This window comes from Electrona antarctica (assembly GCF_951216825.1).
Source record: "Electrona antarctica genome assembly, chromosome: 15".
Taxonomy (NCBI): Eukaryota; Metazoa; Chordata; class Actinopteri; order Myctophiformes; family Myctophidae; genus Electrona; species Electrona antarctica.
Genome location: NC_136796.1, coordinates 26,359,581 through 26,383,967, shown reverse-complemented (window position 1 = coordinate 26,383,967; position 24,387 = coordinate 26,359,581). Strand labels below are relative to the sequence as shown.

General features: G+C 41.4%; 2 protein-coding genes and 1 long non-coding RNA gene across 5 annotated transcripts; 1 reads left to right on the top strand and 2 right to left on the bottom strand.

Moving 5' to 3' along the window:
- Positions 1 to 4,384: 4,384 nt before the first annotated feature.
- On the bottom strand, positions 4,385 to 8,396 carry slc52a2 (solute carrier family 52 member 2). The gene is made up of 4 exons (XM_079522750.1): positions 8,086 to 8,396; positions 6,687 to 7,557; positions 6,415 to 6,538; positions 4,385 to 6,158 (listed from the first exon to the last, which is right to left on the bottom strand). The coding sequence occupies exons 1-4, from the start codon at positions 8,213 to 8,215 to the stop codon at positions 5,949 to 5,951; spliced, it is 1,335 nt and encodes a 444-aa protein (XP_079378876.1). The 5' UTR covers positions 8,216 to 8,396; the 3' UTR covers positions 4,385 to 5,948.
- A 478-nt stretch (positions 8,397 to 8,874) lies between these two features.
- LOC306937810 lies at positions 8,875 to 14,381 on the bottom strand. Its single transcript, XR_013791658.1, has 3 exons — positions 14,091 to 14,381; positions 13,508 to 13,591; positions 8,875 to 12,389 (listed from the first exon to the last, which is right to left on the bottom strand). It is a non-coding gene; the product is annotated as an uncharacterized lncRNA (long non-coding RNA).
- Positions 14,382 to 14,435: 54 nt separating this feature from the next.
- fbxl6 (F-box and leucine-rich repeat protein 6) lies at positions 14,436 to 22,843 on the top strand. 3 transcript variants are annotated; one of them, XM_079521780.1, is made up of 12 exons: positions 14,436 to 14,648; positions 15,078 to 15,206; positions 15,507 to 15,963; positions 17,107 to 17,265; positions 17,365 to 17,428; positions 17,935 to 18,066; positions 19,014 to 19,121; positions 19,303 to 19,413; positions 20,245 to 20,476; positions 21,158 to 21,204; positions 21,244 to 21,401; positions 22,005 to 22,843. In XM_079521780.1, the coding sequence occupies exons 2-12, from the start codon at positions 15,140 to 15,142 to the stop codon at positions 22,171 to 22,173; spliced, it is 1,704 nt and encodes a 567-aa protein (XP_079377906.1). In that variant the 5' UTR covers positions 14,436 to 14,648; positions 15,078 to 15,139; the 3' UTR covers positions 22,174 to 22,843. The 3 variants fall into 3 exon arrangements, with proteins under 3 accessions (XP_079377906.1, XP_079377905.1, XP_079377904.1); XM_079521779.1 differs by having other exon boundaries at positions 14,443 to 14,648; positions 15,522 to 15,963; positions 21,158 to 21,401; XM_079521778.1 differs by having other exon boundaries at positions 14,444 to 14,648; positions 21,158 to 21,401.
- Positions 22,844 to 24,387: the final 1,544 nt, after the last annotated feature.

Sequence of the window (24,387 nt, the reverse complement as noted above, 5' to 3'; positions counted from 1 at the left end):
CAGTAGCCTACCCATATGATTAGATGAATGTGCAACATTGTTTCCATCTTCCAAGCATATTCCTGCCAAAATGGAGATGTGTGTGTGTGTGTGTGTGTGTGTGTGTGTGTGTGTGTGTGTGTGTGTGTGTGTGTGTGTGTTTTAAACTTCTGAAGAAATGTGAACTGAACCCCTCCTAATTTGGTTACTCCAGATGGCTGAATGGTTATATAAGGTCACTTGTAATTTCTCACATGCAAATGTATAACTAGCAGTAGCCATATCATCATCGTTGTTGGGGGGGGGGGGGGGGGGGGGGGTCAATATTGCTTTGCTATTCAGATGTAATTCAGTCAGTATAAGTAGGCCTATTAGAACTGTGATTGATTGATCATGCGTGCGTTGGGAGTGCAGTCTAATTAGCAACTTTGTACAGCCGTGAGACTCTGCCTTTGAAGCGCAAACATTATCCACAAACGACCCCCCCCCCCTCAATGCTGCATAGAGAGTGAGAGAGAGAGAGACGCTCTACTCCTTACTTACGTGTTTCACCGGATTTTACTGTTAAATAAATAAATAATTAGCCGTGACTGCGCACGTCTGTAGGAACCGATAGTTAGATCCGAAATTGAATTAGGCCTACTGTAATGGGTGCCACGGAAAGTACAGACAACTCACCCTGCAATGTCAGAAAGTGAAGACAACTCACCGGGGTGAGTTGTCTGGACTTTCGGGGTGAGCTGTCCGTACTTTCTCGCCCAACTCGCCCCAGCGGAAAGTACAGACAACTCACCCCGACATGTCAGAAAGTGAAGACAACTCACCGGGGTGAGTTGTCTGGACTTTCGGGGTGAGCTGTCCGTACTTTCTCGCCCAACTCGCCCCAGCGGAAAGTACAGACAACTCACCCCGACATGTCAGAAAGTGAAGACAACTCACCGGGGTGAGTTGTCCAGTATTCAGTCGATGTACTATAGTAGATCGGGTGGTGCGCCACATTCCACCTAGGGCTTAAGCCTGTAACCCTGAATCTTTATGTGCTGCAGGCTGTGTATGGAACTTCCTTGCATCCTCATGGAGAGTTGGAAGACCTCATTTTAAACAAGTTAGTACATGCATGTGTGCGCGCGTCAAAGAGCGATAAATATATTCAGCGTAATATTGTAATCAATTGAAGAGACAGTAATCCATTAGAAATAGCCATTTAACACTAAATTAGCCCATTTCTGCAGCCGTTACAGGCACCTGGGATACAGCCAGGAACTTTGTTGGTGTTGGATTACCTGTGTTGTGTGCTGTGTGTATTAGACAGGAATTTCCTGAATCTCCTGATTCACATTATCAAGGTTTTCCCCTCTCTTGGCTTTCAATAAACGCTTTGTAAATTAGAAATTACGCTTCAGCATTGTTCACTGTCAGTTCATTATCAAAAAATAGAAAATAATATATAAAAAAACAACAAAGTATTACAGCATAAAAATACGAGTTGGAGCACTGAAAGACCTTGGTGCTCGACAGTCGGGATGGACGCCCGTCCTGGTGTGGACCTGCGCCCTCCCGGCCTCTTACGCCTCAGTCTTCCAGCTGGGTGATTGGTTGGTGATTAAAAATATCTGCAGATGACCCCAAGGCCTACAGACCCATCTCACTGCTCTGCGTCCCATTTAAGACACTGGAGAGGATGATCCACAGCCGCATTGAACCGGTGGTGGACCCACAGCTCCCGAGGGAACAGGCTGGTTTCCGTCGGGGCAGGTCAACTGGACCAGGTCACACTGCTCACGCAGGACATCGAGGACAGCTTCCAGGCCAACGAGAAAGCTGGGGTGGTGCTACTCGACCTGACAGCCGCGTATGACACCGTCTGGCACCGCGGACTCCATCTCAAGGACAATTCCAGATCGCCATATGGTGAACTTCATCATGGAGATGCTGTCAAACCGCAGCTTCATCCTGCGGACCAGCGATGGTCAGCAAAGCAGGCTGAGAAGATTGAGGAACGGTGTCCCCCAGGGCTCTGTCCTTTCCCCGATGTTGTTCAATATATATCTACGACCTTCCAGAGATAACATCAAGGAAGTATGGGTACGCAGATGACCTGGCCATCATGCTACGACGACCGACCTGGAAGGCAATGGAAGATGGTCTCAACCAGGACATGGACATCTTGGCTTCCTACCTCCTTAGGTGGCGCCTGCAGCTCAGCACAGGCAAGACAGTGTCGGCGGCATACCACCTCAACAACAGGGAGGCTAAGAGGGAAATCAACGTGTTTGTTGACAGCAAGCGCCTTGAGTTCCAACAAGCCCCAAAATACCTCGGGGTGCGCTTGGACAGAACTCTATCATTCAAGCAACACCTTGAAGACGTGAGGGCAAAGGTCACATCAAGGGTCTCACTTATCCGTCGCCTCGCTGGTACGACCTGGGGAGCTTCCGCCAACACATTGCGGATTTCCACCCAAGCCCTGGTCTTCTCTGCAGCTGAATACTGTGCTCCAGTCTGGTGTAGGAGCCCACATGTCCAAAAGGTGGACACAGTCATTAACAACTCTCTCCGTACCATAACTGGCTGCCTGAAGCCCACTCCTGTGTCCTACCTGCCAGTTCTTGCAGGAATCGCCCCGGCCGGCCTCCGACGACAGGCTGCTACCATCAACCTAGCAAGGAAAGCCAAAAAACACGACTGGCACATCCTACACAACACCACAGTGGAAATAGAGCCTCCAAACAGACTCAAGTCCCGCCACCCTTACAACAAGGCGGCACAAGACATGTTTCGTTCCATCCCGGAGGACTCATCCACCAGTGTATGGCTGGCGGCATCTTGGAAGCAGGAGTGGGAGTCTGCTGGGCCCTCCCGTATGCACCACTACATCCTTGACCCGGGTGATGGTGTTGAAGGAGAGGACCTGCCACGCCGGCAGTGGACCCTACTGAACCGCCTGCGCACTGGAGTCGGCTGCTTCAAATCAGCAATGAAGAGGTGGGGCTTGGCGGACAGTGCAGGATGCGAGTGCGGCGAGCCTGAGCAATCTGCCGACCACATAATTAACACCTGCCCCCTGTACAGACCTCCTTCGGAGGCCGGCCTTTTCCACGTGGGACCAGAGACAAGGGCGTGGCTACTCGATACTGAGTTGGACATTTGAGGATGATACACGAAAGAAGAAGAAGAAGAAGCATAAAAATACAACGCACGCACGTATTGTACACGCACATACACACCACACACACACAGAGCATGCCTGACCATAGCAATCTACATAGTTATAGTACTACCAGCATCCTACTGACAGTACAATTGAATAGAAAAAATATGTAAGAAAACTAAATAATAATAATGTTCTGGTGGACCCCCCACACGGTAACTCGTCATTTCTCGACCGCTTCGGACGCGGGGGGCTCACCGGAACCGGGCCGGCACCCTGGGCGCGTTCCTGTGGGTCTGGAATTTCCGGGGACCACCTGGGGTCACGGGTGTGATGATATTTATATATATGTATTAACCACTTGAACCCTAGCATCCCTATTCTGTAGGGAACATTATCAGAAAATAGAAGATGTACAAGCCACACCAAGTACAGAGCCAGATTTCTATGAGGTACTGTCTGAAAATGCACATTAACATGAATCCAACATACAGACGAAAAATCTGAATTTACACAACATGGATGATATTGCACAAGTCTTCTATGAAAATTTAAATCTGTAAAACGATTTGACATATTATTACACATTATGTAGTAGGGGGGGTCCCTGCTTCATCTCTCTCAGTTAAGGGGTTCTTGTCCTGAAAAACATTGAAAACCCCTGCAGTAACAGATTAACAGTACTGTACATATCTAAAACCGTTACTTTTCTGGCAGTGGAAAAAAGGATCTTAGAATCAGCTAAATATGGTGAGCTAGCTTTGAAATCCACATATCAAGTTGCATGGAAGCCTTCTCCAAAATAAACAGCCAGCCAGCCAGCCACAAAGCTCCGCAATGGAGTGGTTGCACCACTCAAAAAGTAAAATAAGTAAGGGTGAAATGGTCCGTCAGTGCCACGAAGGATGCACATTTTCGGCAACAAATAGTAATTTGAGGGTCCTTAATAGCATGGAAACGTTTGAGAACCACTGTGCTCTATTATGAAATTATAAAATGTAGTAAGTCTATAGCAGTACGTCGAGAGTAATAATAGCCTAAAGCAAGTCAGACATCGCTAGTACCATCTAAGTATAGACTAGAGGGATACTGCCCAGATTTCACTCTGCTTCTACTACTAGAAATACAATGATGCATTTATATTAAAACAATACCAGCTTGATGTTTGCTTGGCACAATTTCAACTTCTCACTGTAAGCAAGAACATGCATGCATCAGATGTAGGCTAGATTAAAAAAATTGAAACACATTCAAATATTTTATGCTGAAGATGTTTTAGTTGAAACTGAGAATAGAAGTGACCCAGACCCCCAGGCTTTAGTAACCAAAGTAAACATGATGCCTACAAAACAGAAAAACTACTTGAAACAAGTGCCTGTCTTTGTTTTCCAACAAATCTTTGTTTTAGCAACCATAAAGAAATACAATCCATTAGCCGTTGTCCATGATGCTTGCATGAGCATCAGCTGATGGAAAATGATACAAATCCAGACAAAATAGCTGGTAACATTCTAAAAGGCAAGTGACATGATGAATTTACCACATTTGACTTATTGAAAATCCGTACAAAACAAATGTATAAATATTTCATCATAATTGTAAATAATTTGACATTCATGGCATTGAGGTACTGTAGCAGCGTGTTCAACAAAAATGTACATACAGGTACTAGTGCATATCATAAACACAATGTACGTTTCTAACAAGAACTGAAATGGCACAATCCCTTGTTCACAACTAAATTAGTCTAATAGCAAATCCAAAAACTCTTCCCTTAAGGCACCATTAGCTTAGTCTACACATTTGGAATGATTACATTTTTAACTAGTATCAGTTAAAATATTAGTACAAAATTTGCCTTGCAAAATCTTAAAAGCAAGCATATCAGTTCTCAGGCATAATTTTCACAGGAAATCCATGAATGGCACTGCATGTAAGCAATAAATCTAATCTAGATATAAAATTACTTGCCTTAAGTCATTGCATTTTAAATTATATTACAGTATTTACAGACTTAAACATTCAACGTATCTGGATACAAATGCTGTTAAATTGAACAATATAAATATTGAAAATAATAGAGGTACCCAGCCTTTTCAAAGTGGAAATTAAGTCTTACTAATTCAGTAGATGAAGTAAGATATTTTTCTTGCAACAGAATACAGTACTACTGTACTTTGAATGTTAATGTTTCTTAGATCATGGGGCAACCACTGACCAGTGTGGATGAAAAGTTTGTGATTCTTTCCCTGAGTAAATCATACTTTGCACATGATATCAGGGAGGAGAAAAACAGCAGCTACAGTATGTCAGTAATTGTAAGGAATTCAATAAGATACATACAAATCGCTATCAATGCTTCAAGCACTTGTGGCATAGGCATTTTACATCCCAACAGCCAATGCACAGCAGCTGAATGCACCCATCATCTTGGAATGTTTTATTTTACTAGCTCCTACCTCCCAGGGCTTTCATAGTGCCTCTTTGGTTTTGGAAGTGATGCTTAACCCATGGCATGGTCGTGAAGAAAGATTTAGCCTGTCTGGTGCTTGACTATGGACCATTGGACCACGCTCAAAATAGATTTAATAAAAGCGGAGAAATAATTAGCCTATATCCTATTAATTATATACTATAAACCAATTGGGGTTTATGTCCTCAAACAAAAAACGAACTAGGAGAACCTTATTCATCACATTTGCCACTAAAGGGTGGTTTATACTTAGAGAAAGAGCCGATTCACAAGCTCACAATGTGTAACGCTGCAACACTATTGAGCTTGTAGATCTCTATTTTTGGTGCTAAGTATAATGGTGCTTTAACTGCAGTTATTCACACATTCCTGAGACCTTTCAAACACATGGTACACGCTAACAAGGGGGAACATGGTGAGGGCCCCGATGAGCGAGCCGGCCTGGATGGAGATGCCGCACCACAGCAGGGCGACGTGGCCTGCCTCGTGTAGCAAAGTCCCAATCGCCACCTTCAGATAGGAGAAGAGCCCTGTGAAGATGATCCAGGATATAACCTGTGTAGCGGGAGAGGGCAGTAGTTAGAACAATATGTAACACACATCCACCTATTTTGGTGCTGAGCCAAACTATAAGGGCAGTGAAATAATTTAGGGAAGGGCTCACAATATTGAAGTTTGGAGCATTCAAGGTGAGCTGTGAACCCTTTTCTAATAGTAGTTAGATGTATCCACATAAAATTATATAAGCTAAGATGTGAAACAAAACAGCTTCAGTTGTGTTAATGATGTAACAAATGGCATGTTCATTTACCACTAAGGTCACTCCAGCAGCGTACCCCAGGAGAGGGGGACAGGGGCTGAGTGCTGCTAATGCCATGAGATATGCAGCAAACACCCCTCCTCCCAAAGACATGAACCCAAGACCCACAGAAGACCTGGAAGGTAGGGAGTTAAATTATCACTGGACAAGACAAAACCATAGACATTATATAAATTTGTAAATATTTACAAATTGCAAATCTGTCTGGCACAGAGGGTGACTTCTGCTGTAATCATTCTATTTTGACAACCACATTTATTCACCTGAGGAGAACGAACATGGCCACAAAGCAGGCCAGGGGATTGGCAATGTTGCCAAGGACAACAGACAAGTGATAGGTCATGGTGCCATAAGGCAGACAGGAGAAGCTCTGGACTGATGGCAGGACTCCGTTAGTTAGTGCGTTGGAGACCCCAAGCAGCACCAGGAGGTAGATGTTGTGTGACGTCCAAAAAGTCTGAACAGGTGGCTGCACCTCCAACTCCACCTGATCCTCAGACACTGGCGTTCCTCCGTTTTGTAGCGGGTGTGTCTCCTCCACATCTGCCTTTTCCACCACTGCGATAGAGTCTGGCTCCAGCTTAGTCGGAACCAGCTGCTTCAGTTGTGGCACTGTCTGTCTTTGTACAAGTGCTTGAAAGCAAAGGGCTGAGATGGACAGCATAACAAACAGAAACCAAAAGAAGTTCTGGGCAGGAAAGTTCTCTTTCAGGTACACGGGCTGCACCGTGCCATTCTCAGTTTTACAGTCCACCTTCCCCACACCCTGCCCCAAGGCTACGATGCTAGGGAACAGGGCACTGAGGCCCTGGCCAATGAAGAACGTGCGAATGTACTGAGGTGGGTAACGGAACATGAAGGGCAGGAAGGTGACATTGGACGTACAGCAAACAAGCGACAGCAGAAAGGTGAACAGCAGGAATGGTACTGATCTTTCCTCTCCGGCGACTTCCATTTTACGATCCCAGAAGATGGCCAGGAAGACAGATGTCACCACTGCCAAAATCTGGATGAAGTGTATGACCAGGCGCTCATTCAGTCTTCCCGGAGCACAGTGGTGGGTAACAGTCACTGCAATTGGACCCAGGTTCCCAAATGCTATCAGCACAGAGAGATACGCTGGCAAGTTCCACCCTGGAAACAAAGGGGCTGTGTTAACACATGTAACAAGAATGCTGTAAAAGCTGCTGGCTCACATGTCAATAAATAACCAATGGTGTAGTACTCTCATTCACACAGATGGCTCCTTTATGACTGGATTATCAGTTCTAGAACTTTATAACTGATATCATGGCAAATTCAGAGGTTCATTCACCATGAACTTTAGTCTATGATGTGACAATAAATTAATAGTAAAAATGAACAGTAGAAGGTTTATTTATTATTATTATTATTTATGGTCAGTCAGTAAAATATATTTCTAAAGTCCGACCGACAGTTCAAGGAGTACAGCACGCATGGATTACAACAACCTGCATGCACTTGTCTCAGACAAAGGCGTCCATCACCATCATTCAGCCTAATTGTGGCTTTAGCTTTAGATCAAAAGAAGCGTTAGCTAATTTTAGGTATTGTCCATCGCATCTGATAATGATTGACAATTCACAATTAACGTGAATTATCAGACTGTCACAGACTGTCATACAAGACAGTCACACTGACCTTCAGGCAGAACACTGACAACCACGGGGAGTTCAAGCCACAGACAGTTGACGGATATCCAGGAGCCCATAGCGAACAGAGCCACCATAACATGGGTCGCTGCAGCACTGTTCCACCAGGTGCCTGCCATCGTGCTGCTCTGACAGACTGCAACCGATTACCTCCGGTGTTTTATTATATCGACCTAGTTAAACGTGTTACTTATGTGAAACTGACACAACAGACGAGCAGCAGTATTTCCTAACAGATGATTCATGGCTCGCCGGGTAGCACTAGCACTGCAGCCAGGCCGAAAAACAAATGAACGATGGAGACATGGAGTTGTCAGTTGTGCAAATCTCTCTCCGCCCCTGACAACACAGCCAGTCGGAGTGTTCAACGACCAGGGGGGCGGGCACTCGAACATGGGTGCGTTCGTTTTCAATGTCCTTCGGATGCAGAGGGCACGTATCCCAACACAAGTTCCCTTCAAAAAGCCCCGTCCAATGGGTCCTCGTATTGACATAAGCAAAACAACACCGAAGTACTGTGACTTCTGGCACTGTAACCCCCGACTGTAACCCACTGAGCTATATAAGAAGAACCCGGATTGCCTGTCCTTTCTTGAACCCCTCAATGATTGGACAGTATTATACAGCTTCTTTAGCTAACAATCTAATCTAAAAATGGTTACAGCAAGTGTTGTTTCCATGACATTTATAACTGTTTAATAAATAATCAATGTATATGCTCAACATATTTAGTCGTTTGCTTCAATACTTAAAATCTCAGATTTTTCTATCATTGACAAATCTAATCTAAAATAAAAAGTCAACAAATTAGAAAGTTAATATTTTATTGTGCACATTGCAGTCATAAAAAAAAAGTATATTACTTGACACACATTAATATTGCGGTACAATGATAAAACAAAATGTTCTAAAACATAGTAACTTTCCTCCAATACAATGAGATTACACTCTGACCATGAGCAACATTTAAACTACAAAATCTGATCTTTTAGATTCGAGGACAAACCAACCAGTCTGTCCTCTGTCAGCTATTTGTTTCCTGTATCTCTACACACTTATCTATCTGAAATAAAGAATAACAATGGCAAACATTGAAGTCACGGAGCACTTAGCTTAACAGTAATTACATTTTCAATTCTTGAATCAAATTACTTTCTTATCTGACAATGCAGTGTCATATTACACAGTAGAGGATTTGGGGCTTTCTTCTACTAGCCAAATACAAAATCTCTCAAGCCGTTGCTCTCCTGGCTACATGAGTTTGAGCCTCTGTTGTAGGCCTGGACAATTCATATATCTATAGTATCTCAATATTTTGATATGAGACTACAGCTGGCATTTTGGATGTCATGATATGGCAAAAATGACCCCCCCCCCCCCCCCCCTGGTTTTAATCACTTAAGCCATATTTTGTACACAAACAAAAATTGCAGTCAGATCTACAAGCTTACACACAATGGTGCCATACAATGTGAGCTTGTATATCTGCTATTTTTTTCTACTTTGGGAAAACATTTTTTGAAAAATGTAAGAAATTTGATATTCTCAGTCTCACGACACTGATGTGATGTTCATAACTTCATATCGCCCACTCGCCCAGCCCTACTGGTGGTATATGAACATAATTTGTGTCAGTTTAGGGGCCTTTTTTGTGCGTCAGTCTAGGTGCCAGAACCAAGGTGTAACTTGGTTTAACACGGGGAAGCGCAAGTTTCAATCTATTAATCATATCTGTGTGCGAGTGGCAAATTAAATTCAAGTTTGGGTTATTGTTGTCAAGCACCATTTTTTGGTACAGTATCTCACAGTGGAGTGCTTTCCGTTTTTCAGCACGGGTGTTTCCATCAAAACGGAGCAACAGTTTATCAACATCTTGCTGTGTCTTGCAAGGCCCTCCATTTTTAGTCACAGTAGCTACTACTACCTCTCTGTCCATAGGAAGGCTTAGGAAGGTATGTTCCTCATCTGCAAGGTGCTTTCCCTGATCGTCATGCACATAAGTAATTCCCCCTACTTTCTCCTTCATCTTGTTTTTATCATGCACATAAGTAATTCCCCCTACTTTCTCGTTCATCTTGCTTTTATCTAAACCTGCCCTTTTTAAATGGTATGGTATAGCATGTCTTTGACGAGGGCGAGTGGTCTTTCCACCCCATTTGAAGCTGCGGTTTCGTCTTGCGCGGCTTGGGTGAAAATCTGGTGAATCATCTCCAAATGAATCAAGACTACTGTCCTCCGAGTCACTCGACCATGAGAAATCAGAGGATTTATAATCAGGCTTTTTCTTCTCGTCTTTGTCTTCGTCATCATGACTATAGACATGGGGATATTCTGCCATTAAAATGGCAAACATGCAAGCCGACAATTGTTGGCACGTGTGTGGTGTTGGGCTTTCACAATATATTCCTCCTGGCAGAAAATCTTTCAAGTTTTCTTCTGTAACAACAATAATCACCTTGAGTATCTTCTGCAAACAGCCTTTTATGCGTTCCAAATTTGTGTGTGGTTGACAAAGATAATGTGATACCCTATCAAAATGTTTTTCTTGCAATGGGAACTGCAGGAAAACATTCGCAATCGCCTCAGGTTCCAGGAGTAGTGAAGGATCTTGACACCATTCAGTGAGCTTTTGGTAGAGGCAGAGTATGTATTGGCTGAAGAGTGTGTATTCAGCTCCACTTTTCAGGAGCTGCCAGTATGGACCCAGAATTTTGAGATAAATGATGCCGAGAACACATACAAGGCTCTGTAGTACGTCATCATTGGCATCAGCGACAACACTCTCCAGAATAATATTTGGGCAGTCATCAATTTCCAGTTCAAGCAAGTCTGAAAAGAAGAGGGGAATCTCCTGGTGGTGGTGAATAAGGCCTGCTGCAGCGTCAAAGTATTTGGTGACCTCGTTTGACATATCCAACGCCAGCTTTGATGGATTTCCCTTTTCTTTACAGAAAGCTTCCCAGTGCCTTCTGTAATTTTGCTCGGCCGGAGCGTGAGGGCTTAAGACATCAGAGGCCATATGGATGTAACGTGAGGTTACAGTTTCAGAGAAGTTCACTAAGGTCTTGAATTTCGGATTCCCATCGCGGCCTAGTTTCTTTCCTGTTTCCTGCATTATTTCCTCTTCAATGCTCATCAACTGCAGCTCAATTGCATCATGTATGTCAACAAGGAAATGGGCATTGTAGTGTAAAAAATTCAAGGGAGGTGCCAGTGTAATGTTTTCTGAAACTGATGTGATTTTTGTCTCCAACTCCATAATTTCTGGGTGATGTTTGGATGTTAGCACATAGTGCTTTTTCAGAAGATCCAGAGATGACTTCTTGGAAACATGAGTTTTTCCACCATACACTTCTTCAAGCTTTTGCACATTGAGCATAGCGATGTCGAGGAGTGTTAAAGATTCCTCTTTATTATCTTGGGAGCCTTCCCCATTATTGGGTTGATTGCCTACATCCCCCAAGGAGTCATTTTCTTTGACAATTTCCTTTTCAGAGACACGTTCCCATTTTTCTGTTATAGGCTTGTCATCTGAATGTTCTTCCATGCTGGGAACATATTCACAATCATCTTTCATTATCATATTTTCATAGTCAGATGTTTCGTTTTGTATGCGTTTCTTTGCACCAAATCGTCGGCCTCCATTGCCTTCAACTTTTCTTGGCACGAGTTCAAATGGAGTTTGAAGTAGGTTCTCCATTGCTGTGTTTCTCCTATGACTTCTGGTCTCATAATTCCGATATAGGAGTCTAAATCGTTTTATTTTTGTCCTTAAGGATTTGTAAGCCTTCTGAATATCCCCATCCTGACAAAACTCTGGATTAAAAATTTTGAGCCAAGTAACCAAGATTACTGGGTCAAGTTTTTCCCTGGTAACAAAGTTAGTCAACTCAAGGATCAAACCATTTGTGATCACCTCAATAGACTGTGCTCGCTCTGCAAAATCTCTCATCTCCAATAGATCTGTTCTCTCAACTCCAATGCTGTCGCATATTGGGCCAACAAAATTAAAGTTCACAGCTGACTCCAGGAAGGATTGTCTAGCATCACTTCCTAAACTCAATGTTGTTGCAATGCCCGTTTCAATCAAACGTCGGAAATCGGCAGACTTATGCTCCGGGAAAATCTTCTGCAACCATTCAATCACAGAAATCCAAGAAAGATGACTGTCCTCTCTCATAAGTCCTATTTGAATCAAAACTTTGTTTTTGCATTTTGACTTGTCAAGCTCTAAAACTTCTCCTGTTTGAGGTCCAAAGAAGTCTTCAGTAAGTTTCCAAAACTTGTCATCTCCTGAAAAACAAAGATATTGGTTAGTGAGTATCAATTTGGAGGTTATTTGACAAGACAACTGATATAAAAACGTAGGTTTCTGAAAATTAAATGTTTTCAGTTTATATAAGGAAATAAGAATAAGAGCCCAAAATAACAAAATTAAGATAAATACAAAAAACTAATTTACTTATCCTCTGCATTTATGCACCAATCACATTTCTGATCAAGTGAGCCTCACTTGATCAGAAATGTGATTGGTGCACCTCACTTAGTGAGGTGTTTTGTGGAGAGTGAAAGCCTAACTTGCAAGTCTTTGTTCATGCTACTGCGGGCTGAGCTGTGGGTGGGGTGCCCCTAGCCCAAACATTTAGACTCTCGTAGAGGTTTTTTTCGATTCTGACGAATCTCTCAACGAGAGCCCTTTAAGAGGGCTCGTGTTTACGTTTGTGCCTCAAAATCACTCTTACCTTGTACAAATGCAAAATCTAAAAATAATCAAGATTGCCCCACATGTCCGGCGGGTGTTCGGAAAACAATTACTTCCGTACCGACCGTAGTTTTCAATAAAATAAATATTTTAATCCACTCCGTCCATACTCCTCCATTGTAAATGCGCAACAGAACATTGGCCGCGCCCCTAGTGGCCAGGGTTCTGTTGCGCATTTACAATGGAGAGAAAACCAAGATGGCCGCCAGATTCCGAGACAGAGTATGGACTTTAGTATGGACGGAGTGGATTAAAATATTTTTATTTTATTGAAAACTACGGTCGGTACGGAAGTAATTGTTTTCCGAACACCCGCCGGACATGTGGGGCAATCTTGATTATTTTTAGATTTTGCATTTGTACATGGTAAGAGTGATTTTGAGGCACAAACGTAAACACGAGCCCTCTTAAAGGGGACCTAGTCGTTTAGACTCTCGTTGAGAGATTCGTCAGAATCGAAAAAAACCTCTACGAGAGTCTAAATGTTTGGGCTAGGGTGCCCCCCTGCATGTTTTTCAACCTTTTAATAGATTACACATTAGATCACACACACACACACACACACACACACACACACACACACACACACACACACACACACACACACACACACACACACACACACACACACACACACACGTAAACTTACTCAGATTCTCCTCAGCCACAGCTAACTTCCCATACAGAGAAATGTCGTGGTCTTCCTCCATTGTGTCAACACGGTGTCAGGTTTCTAAACCATATAAAGACACATGCATGATCAAAGTCAGATACATTCATGATGATTAACTGTGGTGAATAATATATTCAATTAAAGTTAGTGTGGTAGCGTGAGGTTGTCGGGTGTTTGTACAGCATGACGCTGTTAAAGTACAAATTAACGTTAGTTTACGAGTGTAATGTAAACATAGTAGTTGTAGGAATGTAACCAGCCGTCGTTTAGCATTTAGCATTTCTCACCAGTAAGCGATCGCGCTGCATGCTTTTCTACTATTAATGTTAGTTTAGTTACGTACTAATAAGCATCTCCAGCACCGGGTCCCTGACTATTTGCACATGGTTTTGAATGTACAATTTACAATTTAGGCATTTAGCAGACGCTCTTAATCCAGAGCGATTTACATTAAGCAAGAACAAAAAGCATGGGAATACATCACATATGTAAAATGCATTTATCGCGAAACATGCGTAAGCTATAATGTATACTTATATATTTCAGCATTACGACTTACCACAACAAAATCCCTTTGTGTATGTAGGTAGGCAACCCTTCTCTCACTTCGTCAGCAGTGCACTGGATTTAACTTAACTTTGCAGCAGCAGGAATGCATGAATGGTGAATGCATTGCAGACGCAGATCCTTCTTTTAGTGTTATGGCGGCAGGTTGGTTGCAATGCTTGCATGTACATACTGCCACCTACTGTATCGGAGTAGCCTATACTTACATTATAATGTAATAACAATGTAAAAAAAATCTACGATATACTGTACTGTAATATTATTTTATGCCTTTCCTAATATGATGTGCTTTTCTCAGTTTGCAGAACCGAGTGGAAGAAGGTGGGATATCTGTGACTTTTCCACCAATCGCACGAGTCATATCGAAGTGCATTGTGGGAAGTTGTTAGCGCTTTGTTGTTTTTGTTGTCTTTAGCCGATGTAGCAGACCCAAGACCAAATGTATGTAATGTCGCACATTAATGCCATGATGAAACATCCTGAAATACTCAAATAAAAAACACCAAGTTCCGAAAACTGGATATTGAAAATATATTGTGTATTTCTTCAGGTAAGATTGCAATTTCATTAAAAAAAGCTGTAATGGCTAGGTAGCTATAGTAGCTAGCCCAATGATCAGCTATGGCTTAGCCTAAAATGTAGTCTCGTAAAGATGTATTTATCGATTCTGACATTTTCAATCTACCGGTATGTCAGAATCGATAAATACATCTACAAGACTACATTTTAGGCTAACTATGGGTAACACTAAAAACAATGATGGAATAAAAACATTCTGCGTACAGAGAAATCAGTATTGAATTTGAAGTCTACTTGTTTCCATTCTTAAAGTGGTCCAGCTAAATATCATATAGAGGAAAACATGCTTTGAAACATTAGTGTCTGACGTTCCACACATTATTATCTTCAGACCCCCATCCCCTGATGTAACTAGATGACTATACAATTAAAACTTGTTTATTTTATGTTTAATATATAGATGTGGACGAGTGAAGGCTGTGGCAGCTGTCTATTTGTCTTGGAACTGGGCACTGCCTAAATATGGACTCTGAAGTTGTAGCTCAAGGTTCCAGTGAGGGAACTAGTGATGCTACATCATGTGCATTAGGTAAGTCAAATGAGGAATAAGGTGTGTCATGTGCTCCGGTGTATAGCGTTAGAAGGACTTATACTAATTTCAACAACAAGGCAATTCAGTTTGCTTTACACAAAACATCAAGCAAAGGAAACAAAACAAAACAAAAATATATAACTCAATTTTATATTCTATTCTGATATAAGTAAAACAAACAATGTTTCTATTCTAGTAACAGAAAAAAACAAACACATTTCCAAACTTTTTTTTTTAATCGTCATTTACAGAGCCATGACATATATTGACATTTGGCTATAAATATTGTCCTAACAGTTTTGAGTCTCCCAGCTGTATGTGGGTCTACTGCAAAGAAGCCGTCTTTGAAGAGGAAGTCCAATGTGCCTGCACATGCCAAGCCAAAGAAAAAAAAGAGGGCCCAGGTCAACCGACCTGCCAAGCTTGGGTACACCGTTCAAGAGGGAGAGGATATGCTCCTTGTAATATCCAACGCAAACCAGTATGATAATTTAGCCTGGCGTCCGAAGAAGAAAATAAGCAGAAAAAAGAAGCCTGCTAAGGGCAAATCAAAGGCTGGTCAAATTAAAAGGAGGAAAACACTCCCTGCTAAGACTAAACCACCAGAGAGTAAGACGGTAGAACAAAAGGTTCTGGTGCATCATCGAGACATTGGCACAGAGAGAAGATGGGGAGACGGTCTTCCTGAGGAGGTGTTAATCAAAATCTTTCAGATGGTTGTCATCCACGATGGTGCAGTACCATTTCTTTGCAGGTAACACAATTACAGGCATCACAAAAAGTGTAGAGTGATTATTATATATATTTTTTGTCATACATACACAACATAAACAGGCCCTAAACACCATGTTAAGCCTCGTTGACCCTGTTTATATGTATGTACTGTAACTACATCAGTACGTTGCGTGATATCATGTCCATGCACAAATCTAACCTAGACAAATTCCTATTAGGTAAGAATTATGTGGCTTTTAATTTGATACATGTAGGTGCTTGTTGTTAGGGCTATCCTTGACTAAATTCATTCTTATTTGACTTAGTCATAGGGATTTGTCAACTAATTGACAGATCATTTCAATCTTGTTTTCCGCATACAATCAGGCAGACACCAGCTATTTCAGATAGGTGAGGTTGATGAGAACTATAGAGCGCCGAAGTCCTGACGTCACTCGCTCATCCCCTAGTTTCCCCTGGTTCACGGAAGTAATTTCTCTATGGAGAATAACATGGGGTCATCTTAAAATCGTTTCATATAAGCATTGTGGTCCAAAAATAAACAAGCTGTCTCTGTGTTATTGTCAGGGAGGTGTCTGTATCGTTTGCTCAGTCACTCATATATGCCTGTTTCTAGCGAAAATTTAACTAAATCGTTTTCTCTCAGTCAGTTGATTCTTCATATTCATATTCATATATATATATATATATATATATATATATATATATATATATATATAGTTATTATATGAGGCGATCTAAAATCCCCCTATGGGGATTACAATGCAAATAAAAAGTACATGAACCTGTGGATTTGCGCCCTCTACCGATATTGATGTCAGACTCCGGTGCTCTATTCTCAACCTTTCACTACAGCTGCCATCTATTGGTACTAAAGACTGGTAGAATTAAAGTCTTATATATTTAGAAATGTCTCATCAAGTACCAGTAGTTCATTTAGAATGGAAAACGCATACAAAAAACACTAATAAATCAACAAAAAAATCTTGACCGACTAAGATCAATTCATCAAGTCTGCGGGGCCGCACTATTCATTTTGAACCTTCTACCCTTTTGAAATGTTCAACAACTTAACTGAGAGTGCATGTTTGAATTACTGTATGAGCATACTTGGTGTTGATGGAACTATTGTGAACTAAATCTCATTTTCCTCCTGAAAAAGGATGGCAAGGGTGTGTCATCTATGGAATACTGCTGCATCCAGTCCTGTGCTGTGGCGCCGTGTGACTGTGGGGCACTGCTGGATTGATCCTGGGAAGACACAGTTGCCTAAAACAGTGCTGAAAATTAAGGACACTCTAAACTGGCTGGCACAAAACAGGTCCATGTTATTATTTTTGTCAAATGCCAAGTAGTAGCCTATAATATTATGATCTAGTGCAGTTGTTGACAAATGTCCTATCATCTAACTGTTGACTAGATTTTCCCAGCTAAGAGACTTCTCCCTTTGTCACTGGAAAAAGAATGTGGACTATGCTGTAGAAGTAAGTAATGTAATGCATATTGTAGTATACAGGTGGGCTGTGGGCACAGAATGTATTTGTTTCTGATTGTCTGTTCATTAATATTGCCTATCGAGACACCTCAAACATAGTCCAAGTAAATGGTTGAATCACTGTTCTACATCTTTGCTCATGGTATGCTAACCCATTTAGGACTGATGCCGATTTTTGCTATATAAGAACCCCAAAAGGGGTTCCCGTCCTGAATGGGTACAAACAACAGTAGCTTTTATTTACTATTTTTCTCAACTGAAGGTTCGGGGGAACCTCTAGCCCCTGCCCTGACCCCCAATGGCCGTGGTCTGCCCACCCACCGTCCACCTATTTGGCACTTTTTATATAGGCCATGTTACTGTACTCACTGTATGCAAAACAATGCACTGTATAGGAAATTGAATAACAGACTTGGGGGAGGAAACTCCACCCAGTACCGTATATCTTGTGTGTTTTTCTGAAATATTGTTTCATGTGTTATTTGTTCAACGAAGGTTGTGTCCCAGTTCTGTCCAAATCTACACTCCCTCAAACTCTCATATTGCAATGGTGTGACGGAGAAGACCTTCCAGAGCCTCAGTGCACACAGCCGGTCTCTGGATAGCATAAATGTGCAGTATTCTGAGGTACGGCATACACGGATACCCATAAGAATTGATAATGACAGTTTCATATAATTAATTATTACTACTACACATGGCTCATCATGTATTTCTTAATATTTACTCATACTTTTCGGAAAATAAGATGGGAAGCTTTAGGAGACACTGACTGTAGCTGTTAGAAATCACAACCTAGAGATGGCCCAAAGATTGAGACTGCAGAAAGTTTTATGCATATGAATAGTAGTGATGCTGTTGGAGTTACAGCCAATGAGGTCCTAGGCTCCAAGCTATAGCGCAGCTTATCAGAAGGTAGCGGCTCAGAACTGTCCCCAGTGAGGGGTGGGAGGGGCTGGACAGCAGACGGCTGTGGAACTTGAAGGACAACGGACTAAAAATAAAAAACCTCTGCGAAAAAAGAAGCGCAACAAAAGGATAAAGGAAACATTCACTCTAAACTTTCACGACAGCAGACAGCCTAGAAGTACAAATATAATTTATGAAAAGGCTACTATAGTGAAGTCTGTTCACGGAAGTTCTACTTGCCCTTACTGCCCCCTTGTGGGTGAAGTTCAGGAAAGCAAGTATTTATAAACTGCAGGTTGCTTATAATGATTGCATGTGTATATTGTTGAAAAAAACAGGCGGTGCAGAGTTATTCTGTAGTGTGGGAGTGTACACTTTTCATGCATTACTGATAAACTTGATGTACAAATTTAGGGGTAGACTAAATAAGTCTCAAGAACTCTATAGTTATGCTGCTGTGTAACCCCAGCCACAGTACTACTAGGTATCGGCCTGCTTTTCTTTTTTTTTTTTACTGTAAAACTGCTGTTTTTATGGGATGGGGTGTTCCTGTTTGTATGTAGTATTTTATGTTGTCTGTTTCTATCTGGACCTGAGCCTGAATAAATAAAGTTGATTGATTGACATATGCATATCTTTCTCAACTACAATATGCCCTTTTGTAGTTTCAGGTGGAAGGTCTTGTTATCTTCTTGGAAACACATGGCAGCCAAATCAGACAGCTCCTCTATACCCATGGATCCAAGAATGAGAGAATTCTTGCTATTATTTCTGTAAGGCCTTCTATCGTTATTATTTTTATGTATTTTATAGTCTGTATTTACTTACTATATTTACTGCAATGAGTTCCAATGAGCACAATGACATTACACACGCACGTCGCACGCGCACACACACAGAGACAGACAGACACACACCATATTTATTATATACATTATTCTTTTGTTTTCCCAGAGAAGCTGTCCGGATTTAGAATTGCTTGAGATCAATACAAAGCTCGACAGTGGATATTGTCAACTTCCCATCTACATTCAAGGTCTACAAAGTGGATGTCCCAAGCTAAAGGTAAAAAGCTAAACATTTTGCTTATAATGACTTGCCCAGATTGGGGATGCCAGGTAAAAGTGGGGTTCAAAAAAGGAATGAAGAAAGAAGAGCTAAATAAATATAGAAAATACCCCAAATCATTATGTTATTAAAATGTACATTTACTATCATACAGTTTTAAACAGAAAAAAATATTGCACTTCAGTTGCCCATCTGCCCCTGGCAGATAAATAAAACTTTGGGGCAGGTAGAGTTTGCTTACAGGTTGGCTGACTGGGCAAGTGCTCGTTTGAGTGGCAACCGCAGATATCTGTCTAAACACCTGAACATGGCCAGTCTTCTGGTCTGTGGAATGTAAAATAAGAGGTGTTTGTGCTGTTTTCACTGTTGCTACACTTAAAATTAGTGTGGGAACCCATAGTCTTATTCATAGCTATTTGGCATAACAATTGAGCTATGACATTCTTTTTATCTCACAGCCCCAGAAAGAAAGAAAAGAAAATTTGTTGAATTGAACCGTAATTCAAATTTGACCTATCATTTTACTTTTCGGCAATTTACTTTTCGGACAAGTGTGCATGGCCTTTGAGAAAGTAGAACATGACCTGTACTTGCAACTAAGTACCCCGACAGGCAAGTACCTCTGAGATCTTGGGTCTTCAATGTTTCTCAGGCCAAGGACCCCTTAGTTGAGAGAGAAAGACAAAGCAGGAACTCCAACTACATATATTGTATATAAAACTGTGTTTTTGGACAAAGTCTTCAATGCAAGTTTATGGAACCCCCCCATTGCAACTGTGAGGACCCCTGAACACCCATGGATAAGATTGTGACTCTGGTTCTGTTCAGACATTCCGGATGCTGAACGTCATACCCATGCCCAAAGTGATGCGATGTGGACCAAATTCTACGTCAGGCTTCCCGTTACTGGAGGAGCTGTGCATGGCCACGACCTCAATTTCCCGCATGACTGACAAAGACCTGTGGGACATTCTCTTTGGCTCTCCCAAACTTCGGGTTCTGGACGTGCGGGGCTGTACTCGAATCACACCTGCTGGCCTTGCTGAGTTACCCTGTGTTGGTGAGCTATGATTTAAGATTGATGAGTAAAATTCTATTATGACACATTTACATATGGCCCAAATATCAAAATATCAATACATATGGCACACAAAAAATGGTAGCGGCAAAGTGCTGTCCAAATTCACATTTCTGATTAAATTATTTTAATGTAAAGAATAAAATTACAATATCTAACGTGTATACTGTGTCTGTGTTAGCATAAATAACCTGGATCTATTTGCCTGAAATGTATACCAAACTAATGCTACCAAGTACAGTGCATAAGCAGTGGGCTCCCCCTTCGTGTTTACCCTCAACTCCGTGTTCATTCCCTGCAATGCCAAGATTCTTCTCTCTTGTCAATGCACTTTTTGAAGAAGGGTTTTATTGTCTACATCTTAATGATCTAGTAGCACTATGATGCCATGATCTCTAGAGGTTGCATGTCAACACAAGGCAGTCTATTCTGAGATTGTGGTACACTTGAGTTGTGAAGATTTAATTTCAAGCATTGATTTTCAAAATGTTATTTTATGATACTAATACAGTAAAAATGGCACATAACTGTACTTTTAAAACAAATGTTACACACTGCAATTTTAAATGACGTACTATAATAATATTCATATTACATTTAAGGAGGATATTTTGAAATTTTTAACATCAGAATCAACAAACTTGTATATTTATTTTCTTTAAGAACTTGAGTGTCTGTTCTGGGGACTATACTTCAATAGCAAATTGGCATTGCCGTCACCCAAGAAGGGCATTCACATGCTGATGGAAAAATGGAGTGGGACCTTGAAGGAACTGGATATCACAAATCACCTCTTCACAGAGGAGGACCTAGAGATGGCAATGAGGCATCTCGCTCAGACAGAAAAGACAGACTCCTTGCGCTCACTAAGTCTCTGTGGAACAACGATCACACCACATGCCCTTGGGTAGGTGAACTATGGACTCACATTTCCAGGATAGTGAATTGTTCTCACTGTGGTTTAGTGACATCTACATCTAGGGGTATAAGGATTGATGTACAACTACATGTAAGCCAGCTCAGTGGCCTTGTGGATAGAGTGTCCGCCCTGAGACTGGGAGGTCGGGGTTCGATCCCTGGCCGGGTCATACCAAAGACTCTGAAAAATGGGACCCAGTGCCTCCCTGCTTGGCACTCTGCATCAAGAGTTGGATTGGGAGTAACAAAGTCCCTGCGACATACTAGCATCATGTCCAGAGGGTGTACTTTACATCAATCTGCCTCACGCTACAGAAACAGGAGATACTGTAGACTCCTGCCCTATGGGCCTCATGGCTCGGCAAGGCTTACATGTAAGCAATAAGCATCCACCTGATCTACTAAAAATCTAGGAATTTGCTGTGCTGTGTAAAGCACATTTTCTTTCTGTTTATTTTATTTTATATATTTTTTAATTATTAAGCTTTTGAGCTTACAGATAGCACTCACATAGTATGGCAATTGTATAGAAAATGTGGCATTATTACCAGTGTAATTCTGAGCATGTTGTGTTTTTGTACTGTGCTTCCAGGTTAGTCATTTGCCAGTCTACTGCTCTCAACTACCTCAACTTGTCATCCTGCCGTCATTTTCCAAGAGGACTAAAGAGGGTTTACCGTGGACAGGAAGACATCCACCAGCTAATTCACTTGCTGAAGATGGAAGCCGTTTCACATAGCTTGAAACCAGAAAACCAATAATCTCGTATGTCATCAAGACAAAACCTGGACATGTTATAGTTATGAAACTTTTCTTTGAATGGATTCAAATCTGGGATAGAAGAGGAAAGTTACATCGTGCAGCTTTTAATGTATAGTCTTTATGGCCAAAATACATGAAATCATTGTACCTAGATTTTGGCATATTTTGTTTCTCCAATATACAATACTTTTATACTTTTGGGTTAGACCTAGTGTTGGAACCCAGCAACAGTAGAGACATTGAGATGTAGGCTAGGTTGGCTGTTGGCAAGTAGCTGGTGTATGGCAAATTTAAGTAATCTGATTATATAACATTGTAAACCTTTAAAGTAAATACATTTAATGTTTGATTTTCTTTCTCCAAAAAGTATATTGTTCAAATTCACACTAAAGAGCCATTCACACTGAGCACTAACTATACCAATATAGTTTTACACAGACTATAAAACAATTCACTGGTGACCGTGAACGATATACAGTAGTTATAGTTATCTTTATAGTTATAGTGCTGTGATTGGCAATTCATTTACATGACACACATCTTTTGTTAAATTTTACCATGATCCAGAAAAATGTCATTCTTTTAAGTTTTTATAGGGTTATCTTACATGACCTTTTGCCACTGATGTGTTGAAGTAATATGATGCTAAATAAATTGGGGTTCATTTGATGCTGTGAAAGTTTGATTGCCCAATGATCAACTGCTTTAAAAATGCTTGGAATCGGATGATTATTTGAATTCTCAAACTATGTACTCTATATCTCGGGTCAATTCAGGGAAATTCTAGCACTTTTAGCTGTTTTAATTCTCTGTCTATCTGTTCCGTTATTTTACTTTCCGTCTTCCGATTCATATATTTGATATTGCTGTATTCAAATGTATATTGTTGATTTTGTTTTTTGTATCTCAGCTACATTGAAAATGAGGGCCTGCCCCTCAATTGTACTTGGCCGGGGCCCTTTTAAAGGTGTTAAAAGAACAGTTCATATCCGTTCATGTGCATTGGTCCCTTACCCAAAACTATCTAATGTGTTGGATTTGGTCACTCAGTGTCGAGAATGACTCGACCATGCTTTCTCTTTGTCAAAGGCAACTACCAGCCAGGGCAAAATAAAACTGCACCATGACAGAAATGCAGTTGAACGCAGTTTTCATCCAGGAGATCAGGTGTTAGTCCTGTTGCCCGTGCTTGGTTCTTCCCTTAGTGAACGGTTCTCAGGTGGAGTTGGGTTTAAATAAAGGTTAATGGTTCTCAAACATTTTATACCAAGTACCTAAAAAAGAATATCTGGCTCTCGAAGTACCATCATAATAAAATAACTGATGTTAAAATACCTGCCCCATCCTATTCAGGTATGCAATGTTAACACACGAAAAATGTAATTTATTCATTTAAAAAAAAAATATATCCCACAAATTTGCAACCCATTTTCACCCAGTGTCAATTATCTAATGTAATCCTGGGTGCTACACTTCCTCTGTCAACCTGGGGGGGCAGCGGACTGACCTCATGCTTCCTTCTATGCATGAGGAGTCCAAGCTGCTTCTTTTCACCTGACGGGAGAGTTTCACCGGCTGGATGTAGCGCGTGGAAGGAACACGTTATTCCGACCAGTTCCTTTCCCCTCCATCATGCGCTCCGGCTGGCCAGGGGGAGGTAGTTTAGAGACCAGGATTACTGCATGTTTTTTGTGAGGGGGAGAACATGCAAACTCCACACAGAAAGGCCCTTTTTGTTTCAGGCCCTTTCCGTCATCAGACAGAAAGGGCCTTCTGTCTGATGACGTGGAGGAGATAACACGCCCACAGCGTCCCCAGTGGGAATCAAACCCAGGACCTTCTAGCTGTGAGGCGACAGCACTACCGACTGCCACTGTGCCCCTGTAATTTATTTCTTGAATTGTTTTGTTTTTGTTCCATTCCTAAATCAATAATGCTGCTGCTCTGATGAAACTGTCAAATCAGCACAAATGATATTTCTTCTAATGTGATTAATCCGTTCTCAAATCTATTAACTATGTGACAGCTGTGCTGTCATGCTAATTTTTTCTTCTTTTTTGGGGCGACTCCTCTGCGTACCACCAGAGGGGGTCTCTCAACTACTACCAGTGGTACATACAAAGTACCACAGGTTGAGAATCACTGCTCTATATTATATTTTTATAGAACATGATTAAAGGTGTGGTAAGTAAGTGATTTATTTTAGTTATCAG